The sequence below is a fragment of the Myotis lucifugus genome, unplaced genomic scaffold (assembly GCF_000147115.1).
Source record: "Myotis lucifugus unplaced genomic scaffold, Myoluc2.0 scaffold_231, whole genome shotgun sequence".
NCBI lineage: Eukaryota > Metazoa > Chordata > Mammalia > Chiroptera > Vespertilionidae > Myotis > Myotis lucifugus.
Window position 1 is genome coordinate 776,824 of NW_005871279.1, and position 18,528 is coordinate 795,351.

The 18,528-nt window shown below is 45.9% G+C and overlaps 1 protein-coding gene across 1 annotated transcript; it reads left to right on the forward strand.

The window, feature by feature from the left end:
• The first annotated feature begins 698 nt into the window (after positions 1-698).
• On the forward strand, positions 699-2,530 carry LOC102425169 (PRAME family member 12-like). Its single transcript, XM_023762089.1, has 2 exons — positions 699-1,678; positions 1,871-2,530. Exons 1-2 carry the CDS (start codon positions 953-955, stop codon positions 2,528-2,530), a joined length of 1,386 nt encoding a protein of 461 aa, XP_023617857.1. The 5' UTR covers positions 699-952.
• Positions 2,531-18,528: the final 15,998 nt, after the last annotated feature.

Here is an 18,528-nt window from a genome sequence, read left to right on the forward strand (position 1 = left end):
AACTACCCGCCTGGCATTTAGTTAAGGGGTTTTATTCCCTCCCTAACTTCAGGGAAAAATCCCTACCTGGGGAAACAACCTTTCTCAGAGAGGTGACCTTGGTTAAAACACATAGCGCCAAGAAGGGGAGCAAACATATTAAGAACAGTATGCCATATACGCCTGGTCCCTTGAAACATATGCTGTGCAGATGTTTCTTCCCTTCAGCGACTGTGTCAAGCAGCAAGGATGGACCAGCTTCCAGCAGCAGGCCAACACTCTATCCACTGAGCCAAACTGCCAGGGCTCTCATGGTGATTCTTACCTGACCTCCCTTACACAAGCCTTGGGGTATGAAGGGCCACTCACATGCTCAATTGCCCACCCCTTGATCCCTGTGGAGCTCATGATCTGCTATGTCATGTGACATAAAACCTCACTTGATGCATGAACACATTTCATTTGTTTTCTCTGTAGAGGACACCAAAGGGTGTCAGCTGTGGGCAGTGGCTGTTTTAACTGTGGATACATTTGGATTACTCTAATGTGGCCAAAGACCCCCAGCCACCATGCTCTCAGGTTGTGTTTTTTCCTATTTAACATCAGGAACCCATTACACCGTCACTGTCTCACTCTGAGGACGACAACTGGGGGCCAAAAGTCAACCTCAGTCAATGTCTGTGGAATGAATCAATGAGCCAGGCCTCAACCTTGCCCCTCCCTAACTTTCTCTCAATCCATTAATCTGCAGAGAGGAAATAATCCCAATAACATTAAGGGATGGAGACTCAGGGTTCTGATTGGATGTTAACATTTGAGAAGGTGTATAAAAACCTCAGGACCAGAGGAGAGATTCAGAGTCCTCCAGCTCTGAAGTCAGTGCGGTAGTTCTCCAACAGGTCTGAGATATGAGCCCCAGCCAACCCAGTCACATCAGAAGTTTCTGCAGGATTCCTTTCTGAGCACCTTGAATATGAGTCTCCGGACCCCACCCACACTCCTGTGGCTGGCAGGAGAGAGCCTGCTGAGGGACCAGGCCTCAGCCATCGCAGCTCTGGAGTACCTGCCTGCTGAGCTCTTCCCACCACTGTTCATTCAGGCCTGCCGTCGGAGAATACCGGAGCCCCTGATGGCGATGGTGCAAGCCTGGCCCTTCCCTGTCCTCCCTCTGGGGAGCCTGATGAGGTTGCCTCCGGTCATGGTCTTACAAGCGGTGTTTGAGGGGCTTGACTTTCTGCTTGACCAACAGGTTTGCCCCCAGAGGTGGAAACTGCGGGTGCTGGATTTAAGGAACACGGGTGCCAACTTCTGGAGAATGTGGTGTGGAGACAGCACCTGGAATTGCTCACCGATGGGACCAGTGGCTGTGCAGAGCTCCAGCCCCAACATGGAGCACTCCTTGGCTCCCTTGGAGGTGTTCCTAGACCTTAACTTCAGTGAAATGGATGGGGTTAAGTTTTTCATGTACATCATCCAATGGGCCCAGCAGAAGGAAGGGTTGGTACACCTGTGCTGCAAGGCGCTGAGGATTTATGAGGTGCCCTTCCAGAGGGTCAGGAGGGTCCTGGATGGGGTGCAGCTGGACTGCATCCAGGAGGTGGAAGTGAACTGCACCTGGGACCTGCCCACCCTGGGGACATTTGCTCGCTACCTGGGTCAGATGAGTAACCTGCAGAGTCTCGCTCTCTGCCACATCAAGGTGTTAGCTGAGGAGGAGGACGAACAGGAGGAGGATGACGAGGAGGAAATGGAGGAGGAGGAAGTGCAGGAGGAGGAAGAGGAAGAGGAACAGAAGAAAAAGAAGCAGGCCGTGGAGGAGGAATATTTGTGGGAGAGGGAGGAAGAGGAGCAGGAGTGGGAGGAGGAAGAAGAATGGGAAAGGAAGGAGCAGGAGGAGCAGGGATCCTTTTCCCAATTCCTCTCTCAGATGCTCAGGCTGCGGCACCTCAAGAAGCTCTACTTGGAATCTCCCTCCTTCCTCCGAGGCCGTCTGGACCAGATGCTCAGGTGCCTGCAGACCCCCTTGGACAAACTCTCCATGTGGTTTTGCTCGCAGCTGACACATTCCGACCTGACACACCTGTTCCAGTGCCCGAACCTCAGGCAGCTGAAGTCCCTGCATCTGTATGGCGCCAACCTCACCGGTTTTAGTCCCGAACCCCTCCGAGCTCTGCTGGAGGCAGTGGCACCCACCCTCCAGGACCTGCGCCTGGATAACTGTGGGATGGTGGACTCCCAAGTCGAGGCCATCCTGCCGGTCCTGAGCCGCTGTCACCAGCTCAGGGGCTTCACCGTCTCTGAGAACCACTTCTCCGTGGCCACCGTGGAGAAGCTGCTGCGCCACACAGCCGGGCTGAGCAGTTTAGAGCGCGAGCTGTACCCAGTCCCCCTGGAGTGTTACAGGACACAAGGGACTGTGGACCAGGAGAGAGTTGCCCTGATCCGGGCTGAGCTCACGGGGACACTGAGGGAGTTAGGACAACCCAGGACCATCTGTCTTGTCACCAAGTACTATAGCTCTTGGGAGGTTTATGACGTGGCATTTTCATGACATGGTGCCGGAGACTATTGTCTTCACTAGCTGAGCATAGAGGAGACCCCCAAAAGTTAGTAACCTTTGAAGCCCTAGCAAAGGTCGGAGCTGTGCACCACCCAGTTAATCTAGATAATGGTAGCTGAAGCATCACCCCCACCTTAGTTCACTAAATTCCTTAGATACTTATGTAAATCCTTGTTGATTATTGTTGATTAGATATTCTGCCTATTTCTGGAAATTGTCTGCTGATGAGCTAATCTGTGTGTCATTGAAATCTCCTTACCTAGGGGCTACTCCAGATCAATAAAAGGTTGGAGAGCCTGAGCATCAGTGGAAGTCCTTCTGGCCTTGCCCGCCTGGTCCCCCAATATTTCAAAATTATCTCGTGTCATTTCTCATTTGTGTGCGGCTCCTCTTTTCAGATCCCAAACCCTAATCCACGCAGGACGTGGAAGGAAACTGTTATGCCCAGATTTCAAGATTCCCAAGAAACCATATCAGGGAGCCAGTCAATCCGATGCAAAAGCATAAGAATCTGTATTTCAAGCTAGCTCGGCTCCCCGTCCACCAGACTCACCGACACAACGGCAAACCAAGTGGCTGAGAGCCAGAACCCCTCCTAGAGACCGGTTATATAGGGGGGGTTGGAGTAAGGGGAAGAGAAAGGATTGTGCTTTGCCGATTGGCCAGGCGCAAGTCGATGTCTTGTTCCTGGGTGTGGCTAGCAGAGTCTTAGACTTCCGGGAAGAACCTTCTTGCCAAGCACGTGGCCAAGGTAAGATGGAGGATGTAGCCCTTACCCTGGGGCAAGATGGAGGGCGTAGCCTTTACCCTGGGGCAAGGTGGAGGGCCTAGCCCTCGCCATTTCATTCCCCCCTTTGTCTTGGAACTTCCGGCTCAATCATGAGACGGACTGCATTTCTATTCCACCGTTGCTAGAGGCCTGTACTGGGCATATCTTAACAAATGGTCTGGTGGAAGGGGAAGAAACCATTTTAGCTTTAACAACTTCTATTGAAATAGGATTTTTCTTCTTAAAATTCCTCCATGGCTATCAAAAAGCCAAATTAAGATTAATTTATCTACTGTCCTGATGTTTGCATAAACACAACAAGAATGGTAACTGACTACCTTTGCTGGAATCTCATGGTTGAATCTTAATGTGCCCCGTAGGGCCAGGAAGCCACGCCACCCAGCTGCCATCAGGCCCGCCTGCAGTATCTGCTGAGTTAGGTGAATCCCTCACCTGTAGCAACTCCACCTGAGCCCACGCTCCAGGCTTTAAGGCCCATCTCAGTAGCCCTCCTACTTGTTGCGGCCCAGAGTGTGTGGGGGTTCCGCAGGGACGCAGAGGCATCCTTACTGCTCCCCTTCTATTTTTACCAACCGCCAGTGATGGTAGGGCATCCGCCTGACACTCCAGCGCCAGCCATCTTCAGGGCTTCCAAGCAGGATACCAGGCTTTCTTCGTGGCATTCTTACTGGCTTCAAGTCTTTAGAGCTCAGACAGGGCTCTTTAAAACATGATACTCCAGTCAAAGTTTTCCGTTAATAAAACCACTATTAGGAACCGGTCTTATTGAATCTATGCAAAGAAATGTATTGCCATGTTAGCATTGCCAAATTTCGGAGGAATTACATAAGAAGAAAGACATACTGATCTACTCTAAGATTTTCTGACTTTTCTTGCCAATTCCTTTTAATAAAACAGTAATTGTTGGCATTAAATTTTCTTTTTATGCATAACCATGCCTTAGACCTTCTATTTTAAACAGGCCTTTTCCAGCTTACTACCCTTGACATGGGCATGGTCACAAAGGCCTGCAAGACAGTATTACGGGCTGCCAACTGTTAGCTGTCTTTCAACAGAGACCAAAACCTGATGGGCACCGTTCCTGCCCATTTGGGCACCTGTCCTCTTGGCAGCTAGCTATCCTTTACTTTTTGGGGGTCACCCAGGACAGCCAACATACATTCAAACCTGCAAAAGAATCAATGGTTAATATAACATATCAATACAATGAAACATGATATTGGCATCATGGCCGCTTTAGGCAGCCAAATTCTACTAAAGTATATTCTTGGCCTTCCTATAAATTGTCCTTGTTTCTTTGGAGCCATGTCCATGAAGATGCAGGCATCATCTAAGTCTATTGTGGGGGCTCCTGGCAACAGGAGTGATCGCGAGTCATGTTACCAGCATCAGGCAGGTGGAGCACACCGTAGCTTGAGCTTGAGCGGGCTGCGTTGATCTCGATCGACGCTCCATTTGGTGATGAAGTCTTTTTGGACCGTGGATGAGTCCGCTGACCGGACGTGGGTGTGATGGACCCAGGTCGCGACGCCGTCGTCAGCACCACGGAGTAGGGTGTAGGGACCTTTCCATCGAGGCTCCAGGTGGTGCCTTTTGCCTGGGTGGCGCCGAGGCTCAGCCAAATGTCCTCGTGCGCCCTCTGGAGCCCTCTCAAGAAAAGAGACAATTCTTGCAGCAAGAAAGTCAGGAATGATAGGGGGTGGGGCCTGCCAAACATGATCGCTAGGAGGGGGTATCAGCCCCTCCTTTGCTAGACCAAACCCTTTCAGTACATTTGACCAGCTTCATTCCCGCCTATTTTTACAGATTCCAAGGCCCATTGTCTTTCTTCACAGGCAGGGGGAAGGGCCCATTAAATCTTTGCCTTGGGGAACTGTGAGCCCCATCCTTAAATGTACAAATACTTTTTAAGTTTACTCCAGAATTCCAAAATCCCAACCCAGCACAGAATATCACATAGCAACTCCCAGCAAACAAACAGAGATGCTTACAAACATCAAATAAACATTTACACTTACACCTTTTCAGTGAACAAGTATTTTTACAGTCTTGGGCTCTTGAGCTGATAACAGGAACATCATCCAAGTCCCCTGATGGGGGCCTGACAGGAACAGATGTGGGGGCCTTTCCCACATCGCAGGACAGGATTCTTGACCTATGTCTTATTCAGATAGAAACGGTATTCATCACAAATAAACAAACCCTGGGTCTCCAGAACACTGAACTGGAGCCTTTTAAGATCAGTATGAAACCAGTTTCTACCTGAAATAATTGTACTTTAGAAATTGGATTACTGCTACCAGTCCCTTTTAAAGAGATCAGTTTAAAAATAAACCCGAGAGGCAAGTACACTTCCTGCTTCATAGGTGATTTGAACTTAAAAGTTTTAAGTTTCCAGCCAATAAGCCTGGCATAGCTGCTAAATTTCAAAATGGTCACAATTTTTCTGCTGGGAAAATCAAGTAGTAAACCCCATAGCTATTCACATGTAAATTTGACTATCAACTTCCTGGTGGTACTTGCCTCAGGGCGGGAAATTTCAAAAGAGCTATTTTAAACCAGCCTGCATTTCTTTGTCCGCCACTTTTTAAGGCCAAAACAGTCTCGGGTTTTTATTCTGTACACAGCAAAAGGTCAGGTTCAGCTCAAAACTATGCGCACTCGTTTTTAAACTGGTCTTTTCCCTTTACATGTGCACAGAAATCCCGGATGCATTTTAAAACTTTTACATTTAACTTCTATGATCTAGCTGGGGCGACCTCCCCCCCGACCCGACGCCGACGGGGGCCTCGCCGCTCCCGCCTCCCGTGAGCGACGCGCCGGCCCCGCCCCCCGCGCTCCACCGGGCTCCACTCACTTGCCACAAGCCCGGGGCCAACTCCGGCCCGCCGCCGCCACCGCCGCCAGGCTCCGAGAACGAGCTTGTCCGCGCCCAGCCCTAGCCCCCAGGGCCGCCCCCCGAAGGCGCGCCGCCGCTCATGGCCTCCGGCCTCTTCCAGGCCGCGCCGCTCGGGCTCCGGCTCCGGCCCAGCGCTCGCTGCCGACCGGGCTGGAGGCCGAGCCCCCAGGGCTGCCGCCGCAGCCGAGCCGCCCAGGCCCACTGCGCGGCCAGGCTCCGGGGCAGCCGCGCGCCGCGCTCCTGCACACCTGCCCCCGGGCGCCCCGACTGCGCAGCAAGCTGCCTCGGTGCGCCAGCCTCAGCCTCCGCATCCAGGCGCATCTTTCCTCTCCTGTGGCCCGAGGCACACAGTGATCCCTGCTCACCTTCCCTGCCTGGGATGCGCTCGGGCGGGCGGGGACCCCTCCCCTGCCTTTACACTCACATACTTTCACCAGACATTCATTCAGAGTTTAAACAATCCATTCAATTCCTAACAACTTCCCAATTCCTGAGGGAGCTCTAAAGCCTCCCCCAATCTCCTTGCAACCACAATCCACAGAAAACAGAGAAACGGGCACAGACAAACAGGGCCCAAAGAACAGCCTTTCAACTCCATGGAAGCAACTAGACGATGGCATTACGCCAAAACCGGCGGGTGCGACCCGCCTAGTCTCAAATCCGCGAGAGGAATACACATCTCTCATGAGAGAAATACACATCTCTCATATCCGTGAGGAGAATACACATTCCTCGTGGGGAGCAGAATGTCTTCTAACTCTCCCCCGCCTGTGGTCGTTCACGGGCGCGTCCGCCCTAGACCCCTCAGGCACTGATTCCAGAAGTGAGCTCACACAGGACAGAATACACAACACAGACACTTGCCGCGGCTACGCAGATTCTACGAATTGAGGATCCCTACATGGTCTTGGGAATCCCGGACGAGGCCCCAAATGTTATGTCCAGATTTCAAGATTCCCAAGAAACCACATCAGGGAGCCAGTCAATCCGATGCAAAAGCATAAGAATCTGTATTTCAAGCTAGCTCGGCTCCCCGTCCACCAGACTCACCGACACAACGGCAAACCAAGTGGCTGAGAGCCAGAACCCCTCCTAGAGACCGGTTATATGGGGGGGTTGGAGTAAGGGGAGGAGAAAGGATTGTGCTTTGCCGATTGGCCAGGCGCAAGTCGATGTCTTGTTCCTGGGTGTGGCTAGCAGAGTCTTAGACTTCCGGGAAGAACCTTCTTGCCAAGCACGTGGCCAAGGTAAGATGGAGGATGTAGCCCTTACCCTGGGGCAAGATGGAGGGCCTAGCCCTCGCCCTCTCAGAAACACACACATCATGGAGCCCGTGATGTGCTCCTGTAGTGACTCTGCTCACCAGGTGCACCTAACAAGGGCTTCCTTCTGGGCCCCTGGGACCTGAAACCTCGGACTGGGGTGCAGTATGCGGTGCCACTCACGTTTCATGTTCATGCTCAGTGTGAATGGGGAAAGGGAGGGACCCAGCCCGGGTACAGGATCGCAGGGACAAAGGTTGGGGAGTTCATGGGATCTAAAAACAAAGTGTCCTACAATCAGAAACATGAATCTGATTTGCTTGAGGAGAGTTGGGGATTTAGGCTCGAGGTGCATCTGTGGGAGTTAATCCTGGGGTGGATGGTTGTAAAGGAATGTTCAGAAATAAAGACAATTTCAAAGGCAAAAATAAAATAAAATAAAATCCCCAGCAAATTGGGATGAACTTGTCACTCTAGTAGTGAGCTATGCTCCCTTACTAGCCTGCCCAAGCACGTGTTCAATTATTGATGACAGATAATAATGTATCGACGTTCAATGATGTTTCAAAGGTATGGAAACTATTCTTGGAAGACAACAACTGGCTTTAACGGCTTTCAATACTATCTCATCAATACATGAAACTATACACCATACTGAACATTAGAAGTTGGTTTTTAGACTACTACTCAAAGGCAGCCAATCAATGATCCTCTTTCATCATTGATATTTCAATTTCTTCCTCCCTCCCCCTGCCTCTCTGGAATCAATAAAAAAAAATTAAGTTTCCTCAGTAACACATTACTTATAAAAGCATTACTCATTGAGGAAATATATTCCCTAAAAAAGATGCCTATGTGAGCCTTTGATCTGTTGCCTCCAAAAAATAAGCAAACAAATGCCATCAGAGACCCAAGGCCGTGCTCTTTCTGACGCCAAGCAGAGGTGATTTATTCTGAGTGAATGCTATCTCTGGAGACAAAGACCTGCTACCGTTTCAGAGGTGCTTCTAGGTTCCCTACGTCTGAGGCAGCTGGAGGGGAAGCTGGGCTGTAGCTGCATCCACACTATGGACAGCTCACCTGTTCGTGTCAGTGAAGAGGAGCAGGGCTGGCGGGCGTCCTGACTTCAGCAGCACCACAGCGCTGGGCATCCGGTGGCCCAGATGCAGGTGACGAAGGGAAGCCAGGATCATCTCTGGAAGAAAGGAATGCAGGTGGATGCAGCCAATACTGTTATCAGTATTGCTCCTGTGTCTTTGAAAAAACCAAGTGTCCCAGGTGAAAGGTATCAAGGAAGAAAGCGAGACAGTGCCCTCAGTGCTGGTCTTCTGTTTTAGTAGATTCAATTCACACCACCTGCAGGCAAACATCTGTCTGGATCAACAGCAAGTTATGGAAAACAAAGCAGGTTGTTTTCTTTTCATTTTCAGTTTGTATCCTTTAGTTCCCCTTTGCAGGGAAAGTTCTTTAATAAGATGCTTGATCCTCTACTCAATAAACTCTCCAGCTGCGGTCCTCGGCAGACAAAGAAATGAGGTTAGGAGTTAAATCCCCTTAATCCAACACAATACCATTATCATTTGAATATATTTAATGACTTGGCAAAATAATGTGCTTAATGAGAACAAAGATGATTAATTTAATTTTAATCACACATCTGTAGACTTTTGCCTTTATCTCGTGGTTCCTTTTTTAAAATATATTTTTATTGATTTCAGAGAGAGGAAAGGAGAGGGAGAGAGAGAAACCTCAATGATAAGAGAGAAAGCATCATCGCTCAGCTACCTCCTACATGCCCTCACTGGGGATCGCGCCCACAAAACAGGTATGTGCCCTGATTAGGAGTTGAACTGTGACCTCTTGGTGCATGGGATGATGCTCAACCAACTGAGCCACAACAATAAAGATTTTTTTTAAATCAATGGAAAAATATCCTCGGGTGAGGATTAACAATAGACCCTCTATCAGATCTCATAATATCGCAGTGGCCCTCTGCTCAGTACTTCAGTACTTCAGTACTCATTTTGTTCTATCAACTCCCTCCTTCAGTGATCCCATCCAGTCTCCGGGCTTTAAAACCCATACATGTGCTAAACACTCCCAGATTTATGTTGTCAGTTCAGGCTTTTGTCCAAAAATCCCATCTCATATTGCTATGGTTTACATGTCTGTGTCTCCCCCCACCCCAGCCAATTCATAAAATCCTAACCCAGAAAGGTGATGGTTTTAGTAAGTGGGGCCTTTGAGAGGTGATTAGTTCATGAGGATGGAGTCCTCAGAAATGGGATTAGTGCCCTTACAAAAGAGACCCCAGAGAGCTGCCTTATCCTTTCCACCACGTGAGGATACAGTAAGAAGCCTGCAACTTGAGGAGACCATCTGACCATGTTGGCACCCTGATCTTGGACTTTCAGGTTCCAGAACTGTGAGAAGTAAATTTCTGTCATGTATAAGCTACCCCGTCTGTGGTATCGTGTTATAGCAGCCTGAATGGACTAAGACACACATCAAACTGGCTGCTTAATATTTCTATTTGGATGTCTGATAAGCATATCAAAATTTACATGACCTTGCCCTAACCGGTTTGGCTCGGTGGATAGAGTGTCGGCCTGCGGACTGAAGGGTCCCAGGTTCGATTCCGGTCAAGGGCATGTGCATTGGTTGCGGGCACATCCCCAGTGGAAGGTGTGCAGGAGGCAGCTGATGGATGTTTCTAGCTCTCTATCCCTCTCCCTTTCTCTCTGTAAAAAATCAATAAAATATATATTTTTTAAAAATTTACATGTCCAAAAGTTAGCTTGTTAACATCTCCCTCCACCCACCAATAACCTTCTCCATCTCAACTGATGACAATACTGTCTTTTCTTGACTCCTCTTTCTCACACTCCATATCCAACCCACCTTAAAAAAAAATACATCCAAGATCCACGCACTTCCCACCTACCTCAGCTACTACCCTAGTCTTTTAGTCATCATCATCTCTTGCTTGAATTACTGCCTTATTGCCCTAGCTGGTCTCCTTGCCTCTTCCCTTGCACTGTTCCAACCAATTCTCAACATAGCAACCAGTGATCCTTTAAAAATATGTCAGATCAATTTACTCCTCTCCTCAAAACTGCAAGGCTCCCCGTTGCCATCAATTGAAAAAGTCTTCACAATGGCTAAAAAGCCCTACCATAACCTGTAACTCCCTCCTCCTCCTTGGCTCTCTGACTTCTCCTCCTATTCCCCTCACCCCAGCCCAGCCAGCTGCCCCACAGGCATTGGCCTCTTTGCTGCTCCTTGAACACAGCCAGGGTCTTTGCTCTGGTTGCCACCTGGCCTGATACTTTGTTAATCCTGGTATCTCTATAACTAACTCCTTTAACAAATTTAAATATGTATGCAATGGAGCATACACCAAACACCCTTCTAAAAATACACAGAATGCTCCCTTTCCTCCAACAACCCATGTTACCAATCTAACTTATACACGAAACATGTTTTACATTTTTTACTTATTATGTTTATTGCTCATTGTCTGTCTAATCCTGCTAGAATGTAAGCGCTACAGGGAAGTGGTCTTTGTCTGTCTTATTCCCTGGGGTATCCCAAACTCTTATAACCATTTTTGACATATACTCAGTGTTTAATATTTGTTGAATGATTATTTTTCATTGATTTCAGAGAGGAAGGGAGAGAGATAGAAACATCAATGATGAGAAAGAATTATTGATTGGCTGCCTCCTGCATGCCTCCTATGGGGGGGGGGGGGGATTGAGCCAGCAACCTGGGCATGTGCCGGAATTGAACCTGGGACCCTTTAGTCCACAGGCCGACGCTCTATCCACTGAGCCAAACAGGCGAGGGCATTGAATGATTATTTTTTAAAGCCTCTTTACTTTTCCTGAGTTCTGTGTTTCCTAAACTTAGTTGACCTTAGATCTCTCTCTCTCTCTCTCTCTCTCTCTCTCTCTCTCTCTCTCTCTCTTTTAATCCACAATACCTACTACTATTCTTTAAAAAGGAAAAGGTGCTCCTCCACAGTATCAAGTTTGGAAAATTCTGACATGTGTAAATATGTGCTTTACACATCTTCCTCATTTAAATTTTATGCCCCCTATCATCTTGAGACTAATTTCGATGACTGCTAAACTTTTAAGTTCACAATGAAATATTGGTAGCTGAAAAAGAGTAGGCAGTGCTGACATTAAGAGATTTCTCTTTTTTTGCCCTAACTGGTTTGGCTCAGTGGATAGAGCGTCGGCCTGCGGACTCAAGGGTCCCAGGTTCGATTCCGGTCAAGGGCATGTACCTTGGTTGCGGGCACATCCCCAGTAGGGAGTGTGCAGGAGGCAGCTGATCAATGTTTCTCTCTCATCGATGTTTCTAACTCTCTATCCCTCTCCCTTCCTCTCTGTAAAAAAAAATCAATAAAATATATTTTTAAAAAAATAAAGAGATTTCTCTTTTTTTAAACATATTTTTATTGATTTCAGAGAGGAAGGAAGAGGGAGAGAGAGAAACATCAATGATAAGAGAGAATTATTGATTGGCCACCTTCTGCACATCCCCTATTGGGGATTAAGCCCGCAACCCAGGCATGTGCCCTTGACCGGAATCGAAACCGGGGAAAAAACAGTTTGCAGTCTTATCTTTTGTGTGGGGGCGATTTCCGCCCAGGATAACAGATTTCCTGAAGGAACTTTGACTGAAGGAATGTAACACTAATGTAGATGTTGTCTACCTTTTGGGCCAGCGGTGAAGCTATTTGGGGCACACATTTTTCAGGAATATCTGGCAGATCACATGCCTCCTCACCATCACTTATCATGTCAGGGTGTACCAGGTGCCCACTTCCACAAAATAGAGATGAAACAATGATGCAAATCCATCTGACCTCTTTATTGAATAATCTTTGCCAGACCAACTACTTATATCAATGTCAACATTAAGGAAGGAATAAAAGCAGTTGTATTTTGTCAGTTATGATTTTTAAATTTTATTTTAGAGAGAGAAGGAGAGAGAAAGAGAGGGAAAGAGGGGGAGAGGGAGAGAAACATCAATGTGAGAGAGAAACATTGATCAGCTGCCTCCATCATGCACTCTGACAGGGATCAAATCTGTAACCTGGGTATGTGTCCTGACCAGGCATCAAACCCACCACCTTTGGGGGTACGGGACAATGCTCCAACCAACTGAGTCACATCAGCCAGGGCAGTTATGAATTTTAAGTGGGAAATTGTTTGCATAAAAGTAAAAATAGTCCTAACTGGTTTGGCTCAGTGGATAGAGCGTTAGCCTGTGGACTGAAGGGTCCTGGGTTAGATTCAAGGGCACATGCCCAGTTGTGGGCTCAATCCCCAGTAGGGGGTGTTCAGGCTGTAGCCAATCAATGATTCTCTCTCATCATTGATGTTTCTATCTCTCCCTCTCCATTCCTGTCTAAAATCAATAAAAATATATTTTAAAATAAATAAATAAAAGTAAAAGTAAAAGTAAGGCAATGGCTAGACTACAAAAATTGGCCCATAGAATGTCTTAAGAGTTTCAATTTAATTACAATAAGACATCTGCTTCTGTTGATGCTGAATCAGCTCCTTAACCTTATCCCTTTAGAGCTTTCTTTGCAAGCCCAGTAAGCTTCTTAGGAAAAAAAATCAGAAAACCACATCTTTCAAAATTAGAAAGTGGCAACTACTAGGAAACAAAATGAATCACGGGTCACTGCTGAATTTTGTAATGGTTTAAGCTCTCCCTCACATACTGCCTCCTGTTCACTCTTCTTCCACTCTGTGACGTCAGCCAGTTTCATCCCTTTGCCAGGAAGCCAAAGAGAAAACTGGGATAGCATTACTGTGTCCCCAGTATTCATCTTGGGATATGTAGCTATTATTTTGCTTACAAAGAGAAAACAAAAGGAAATATAAGGCCTTATTTAGACTGGATCAAGAACATCTACCAACAACAACACATTCTAAGCTTCCAAAAATATCCCAACGTGTCTGTGGGATGTCACATAGGCAAAATATTTTGAGTAAGAAATTGTAGAGTCATAGGACGTTATATGGAAAGACCTTTGGAGAATATTTAGACTACCCCCATCATTCTCTTTTGCATATATGGGGAAACCAAGTTTAGAGAGATTAAGTGCACAACCTATTTACTTTTTTTGAGGGGGGGTGGTGCCCTTTGGTACATTGTAAATATAATATAACTTGTCTATGCCAAGAGCAGCCAGTAGGGGGCATTATCTAGCCCTCCAAAATGCCTGGCTCTCGCTCAGAAGTGGTGTTTTCTCTTTCGTTTCCCAGAATTTAAGTACAAAGCTCCAGTAGAGTATCTTTCCTTTCTACCACCCTCTTTCATTTCCCTCCCACTTCATTCCTAAGATACAGAATCAGTTGTGATAGGAGCAAGGAATCTGAAGAATCTTGCTCTGCTTCAGAGGAAAATGGGTGACATTAAAACGCTCTTCATCATAGTGTAATAATAAAACTTCCCACTAGATGGCAGCATAGGCTACACATTCCCAACCAGACCACTACACTATTAAGTGTTTACCTTATAAAAAGAAAACCACAATGCTTTGCGCGAACCAACACAGGCAAAAAAATTATAAGATTAGTTATGTAATGCCTAATTATTCAGGCAAAAAGAAAATCCTGTTTATCGAGGAAAACGCATTTTTTTTTCTTGAATGAAGATTCACTAATGATGTTGATTTTCTGAACACTGAACAGCATTCTCTGGAGATGCTGATAGAGGTGAGTACTGTGAAAAAAGAAACTTCCTATCAAAATAAAGTGCCTATCATGAGTAGTGTATTTTTTAAGTATATTTTTATTGATTTCAGAGAGTAAGGAAGAGAAAAAGAGATAGAAACATCAATGATGAGAATCACTGATCAGCTGCCTCCTGCAGCCCCCTACTAGAGATCAAGAATCGAATCCAGGACCCTTCAATCAGGTCAACGGTCTATCCACTGAGCCAAACCGGCTAGGACATGAGTAGTGTATTAAAAGGACATGAGCCCTGGTCATGGTTTGATTCCTGGTCAGGGCACATGCCTGAGTTGTGGGCTGGATCCCAGTAGGGGGCGTGCAGGAGGCAGAAGATCAATGATTCTCCCTCACCATGATGTTTCCATGCCTCTCTCCCTTCCTCTCTGAAATCAGTAACAACATATTTTTTTAAAAAAAGAAGAATGCAATATATGTTGACATTACCAGACCAAGATGTTTTCACAGTATCCCCAAATCACAGAAAAGTTATAAAAATTAAATGGAACATCTCATCATAGTAAAATTTCCTCACAAAAAAAAAAAGAAAAAAGGAAGGAAGGAAATGAAGCTGCAACCAAAGTAAGTGGCTTATTTGTTTGCAAGAAAGTTATTTACTTATGGTATGTGGATTAAATGATGATTCATTGCAGCAGCTGACGAAATGTACTCAGAAAAAAACAAACCTGTTTAAGACCATTAGCCTTTGTGTTTCAGGATAGGAAAGGGCCTCATCTCTCCCCCTCCCCCTCCTGCTCATGCAGTGGGGTTCTTGGAGTACCACCAGAAGGAGCATTTCCAGAGGCCCCAGCGGGAGGATGAGCTATAGTGAGTAGAAAGCTTTATTTCTGTGGAGTTACACCTGGGTTTCCAAAGTCCCATTTCCCTTAGTCCAGTCCTAGAAGAGGTATGACTGGGGCTTCAGTAGAGCTAAAATCAGAGCCAGTGTCCACAGTTTCCTTTCCACGTTGGAGCTGGGTCCAGTTCAACATCAGGCTAGTTTAGCTTGTGTTTCCCACTGTGGTCCATCAGTCCATTGGGTGTCGAGTCCACAGGGCCAGATGGCTATGGAGGAAACATGGAGGAATGCGAGTGATCAGGGTTGGCTAGCCAGCTTAACTAGGCAGACAGGAAGCGGGGGGAGGGGTCCAGAGAGGACACTTAAAGCAGCCATAAGTTAGATCTAAAGCAGCCCTGACCTAAGGGGTAATAAAACATCTCCAGCCAGGACAACTGAGAGGAAGCCATAAGGGAGCTCAAAAGCAACTCCAACCTGAACAAGTAAGATAACCAAAAGGAGGAGAAGTGAGGATGTGGGGGCCATGGGAACTGACTACAAGGCTAAGGTCCCACAGGGTAAAGGCACAATGAGGGAAAGGGTGGTCTCCAGGACATATAATACCTCCAGACAAAGAGAGCAGCGGCCACCCCTCTTTAGGGGACCCCTCTGCCTCTCCTTAGCCAGGAGAGACAGTCTTAGAATTAGAAGCTTAAATGTAGTTTTAGAGGTAGTATCTACTTGCAATAAAGTTTCTATGCTTCTCACTTACCACCTTTTGTCTGTGGCTTCATTCTTCAAATCCATCTGGACAAGAACCCAGAAAGAAGTCACCCTTGCACCCTGCTCACCTAAAAAAAAAAAATCGCAAGGAAGCCAAGCAGGAGCCACTAGCCAAGAGAGAGCACCCCTTTATTTACAGGATTATGTATTCCCACAATTTCGGTGCTTGCAGTGGCCACGCCCACTCTGGCCAATCCCTATTCCCCAGGTCTGACTGACATACAAGTACCTTCCCTATGTCACCCCAACTTTCCTGGGAATGTGTCTATCTTCCTTTGTCCAGTCCCCTGCCCCCAGCATTTTGCAGGGAATAGGCTGGTGGTTCCCTGGGGAGGGCAAGGCTGCAGCTCCCTGGTGAAGCTGCCCAAAAGGCATGCCTACAATGCCTGGCCTTCCCTTTGCTCCTTTCCTATTATTAATAACTAGCTAATTACAATGGTATCATTTGACTGAGATCAACTGCTTAAAGTGTTGAGGCCACTGGGAACAACATCAATAGTCATTTTAAATTATTTAGGAAGGCAAGTTATTTTGAGAGGTTTTCCTGGGCTCTTAATAAGTTGAAAAGTGTTATTGATAATGCCCATTTGTGCCTGTTGATTCAAGGAGTCAATGTTTGGGGTGACTGAAGAATTAACCTCTGATTCAGCTGCTGGCAACAGGTGAAAATATTTTTAAAGAAGTTGAGAAAACTCTAATCAATATACCTAAGGTGAAATCAGCTATGGTGTGTTACAACCTGTGTAAGCAGAAACAGGCTCGTTTTGACAGATTTCCACTTGTGAAAATGTAAGTTGTTTCTAGCCTATGGTTATAACATCAGTGTGCTGTACTATCAATCAACAGGTACTTTGTAGAAAACATCTACCATGTGTCCCTGAACGGGTAGTGTCAACAATAAACTTATTTGCTCTCATGGACTTAACTGTTGTCACTCCACATATTTTGTCACAATCAGCAGCTAAATATCCTGACTTCCCTACCACACAGCGTTTGATGCCTTACCAGTGGAAACATTTTCTTATGAGTTTTGTTTTTTAGCTCAGGGCCAAGACTAAAGTTTTTTCCTAAATGAGAAGAACCTCCCTTAACCACTATTATGGAACAATGACTGGGTGGCTTTAGAATTCATTTTTGCTAATTTGCTCATTGTGATCAATGATACTTCTTTTGTTAAATTAAAAAAAAACATATTAAAAAAAACAGCTCAAGCCGGTTTGGCTCAGTGGATAGAGCATCAGCCTGCGGACTGAAGGGTCCCGGAGTTCCATTCTGGTCAATGGCACATAAATATATTTAAAATATATATTTAAAATAAATAAATAAAAATTAAAAAGCAAACACATCTTTATTGATTTTAGAGAGGAAGGAAGAGGGAGAGAGAGCAAGAAACATCAATGATTGATCAGCTGCCTCCTGCATGCCCCCCATTGGGGATGGAGCCTGCAACCCAGGCATGCACCCTGACCCGGAATCAAACCATGACCTTTTGGTTCATAGGTTGACACTCAACCATTGAGCCACACCGATTGCCAATGATACTTCTTAATGAACTCAAACTTACAAGACAGTACAGCACTTACATGCAAAACTTATTCTGTGGTAAAGTCATTTTGACAATAAAAGCAAGATCTCCCTCCATTCTCACACAGATTTGAAGTGATTTTATTATTCGAGCTCAAACTACAGTTTTAGCAGTATTTTATAGACAAATACTGCTAAATACAAATAAAAAGGAAATTTTCAAATTTCAAGACTCATTTACTTGTGCCATTGAGCAGCTTTCACTTAACTTTAAATAAGAAATGATTGGATCAATTCTATAATTGCCTTCCAAGAGATTAAAATCTCAATTAGGGCCTGGGGCGGGCGGTGGGGGTGGACTGGAAAGGGTCAATGGGGGAAAGGGAGGGACATATGTAATACTTTCAACAATAAAAAATTATTTATATATATTTTTTTATTTCAGAGAGGAAGGGAGAGGGAGAGAGAGATAGAAACATCAATGATGAGAGAGAATCATCGATTGGCACATCAATGATGAGAGAGAACTGGGGATTGAGCCCACAACCCAGGCATGTGCCCTTGACCAGAATGGAACTTGGGACCCTACAGTCCACAGGCTGATGCTCTATCCACTGAACCAAACCTGTTAGGGCTAAATAATTATTTTTTAAACAATAATAATAAAATAAACAATAATAATAAAGTAAATAGATAAATAAAATCATGTGCCCTTGGATTGATCTCAGTATTAGACACTTTATCTGAATGAAAAGACTAAATTTGGGTAAAAGAGTAAATGTGTAAAATCTTGTTACAGATCAGGATTAACAGATAACATTTGCAATTGATTTTGATGATAGGGAATAACTTTGTTCCCTAATTAAGAGAAATGTTCTCCACCTTTCCCAAAAAGAATTCCATTCTTCTCATCAGTAGACCTGTTTTACAAAAACTTGTACTGAATATTATTATGTTTTAAATCTCACCAGTGAAAATTTGGAAATCACTTTTCTCTCTTTTTATATAAGTATCCATATAGCCCTAGCTGGTTTTGCTCAATGGATAGAGCGTCAGCCTGCAGACTGAAAGGTCCCAGGTTCGATTCCAGTCAAGGGCACATGCCCGGGTTTCGGGTTCAATCCCCAGTGGGGGGCATGCAGGAAACAGCTGATCAATGATTCTCTATCATCACTGATGTTTCTTTTTTTTT

Bases quoted from the DNA above. Each gene is read 5' to 3' on its own strand.
- LOC102425169 (XM_023762089.1), top strand. From the start codon at position 953: ATGAGTCTCCGGACCCCACCCACACTCCTGTGGCTGGCAGGAGAGAGC. The intron at 1,679-1,870 runs GTGTTAGCTGAG...AGGAAGGAGCAG, and splicing joins TCGCTCTCTGCCACATCAAG to GAGGAGCAGGGATCCTTTTC.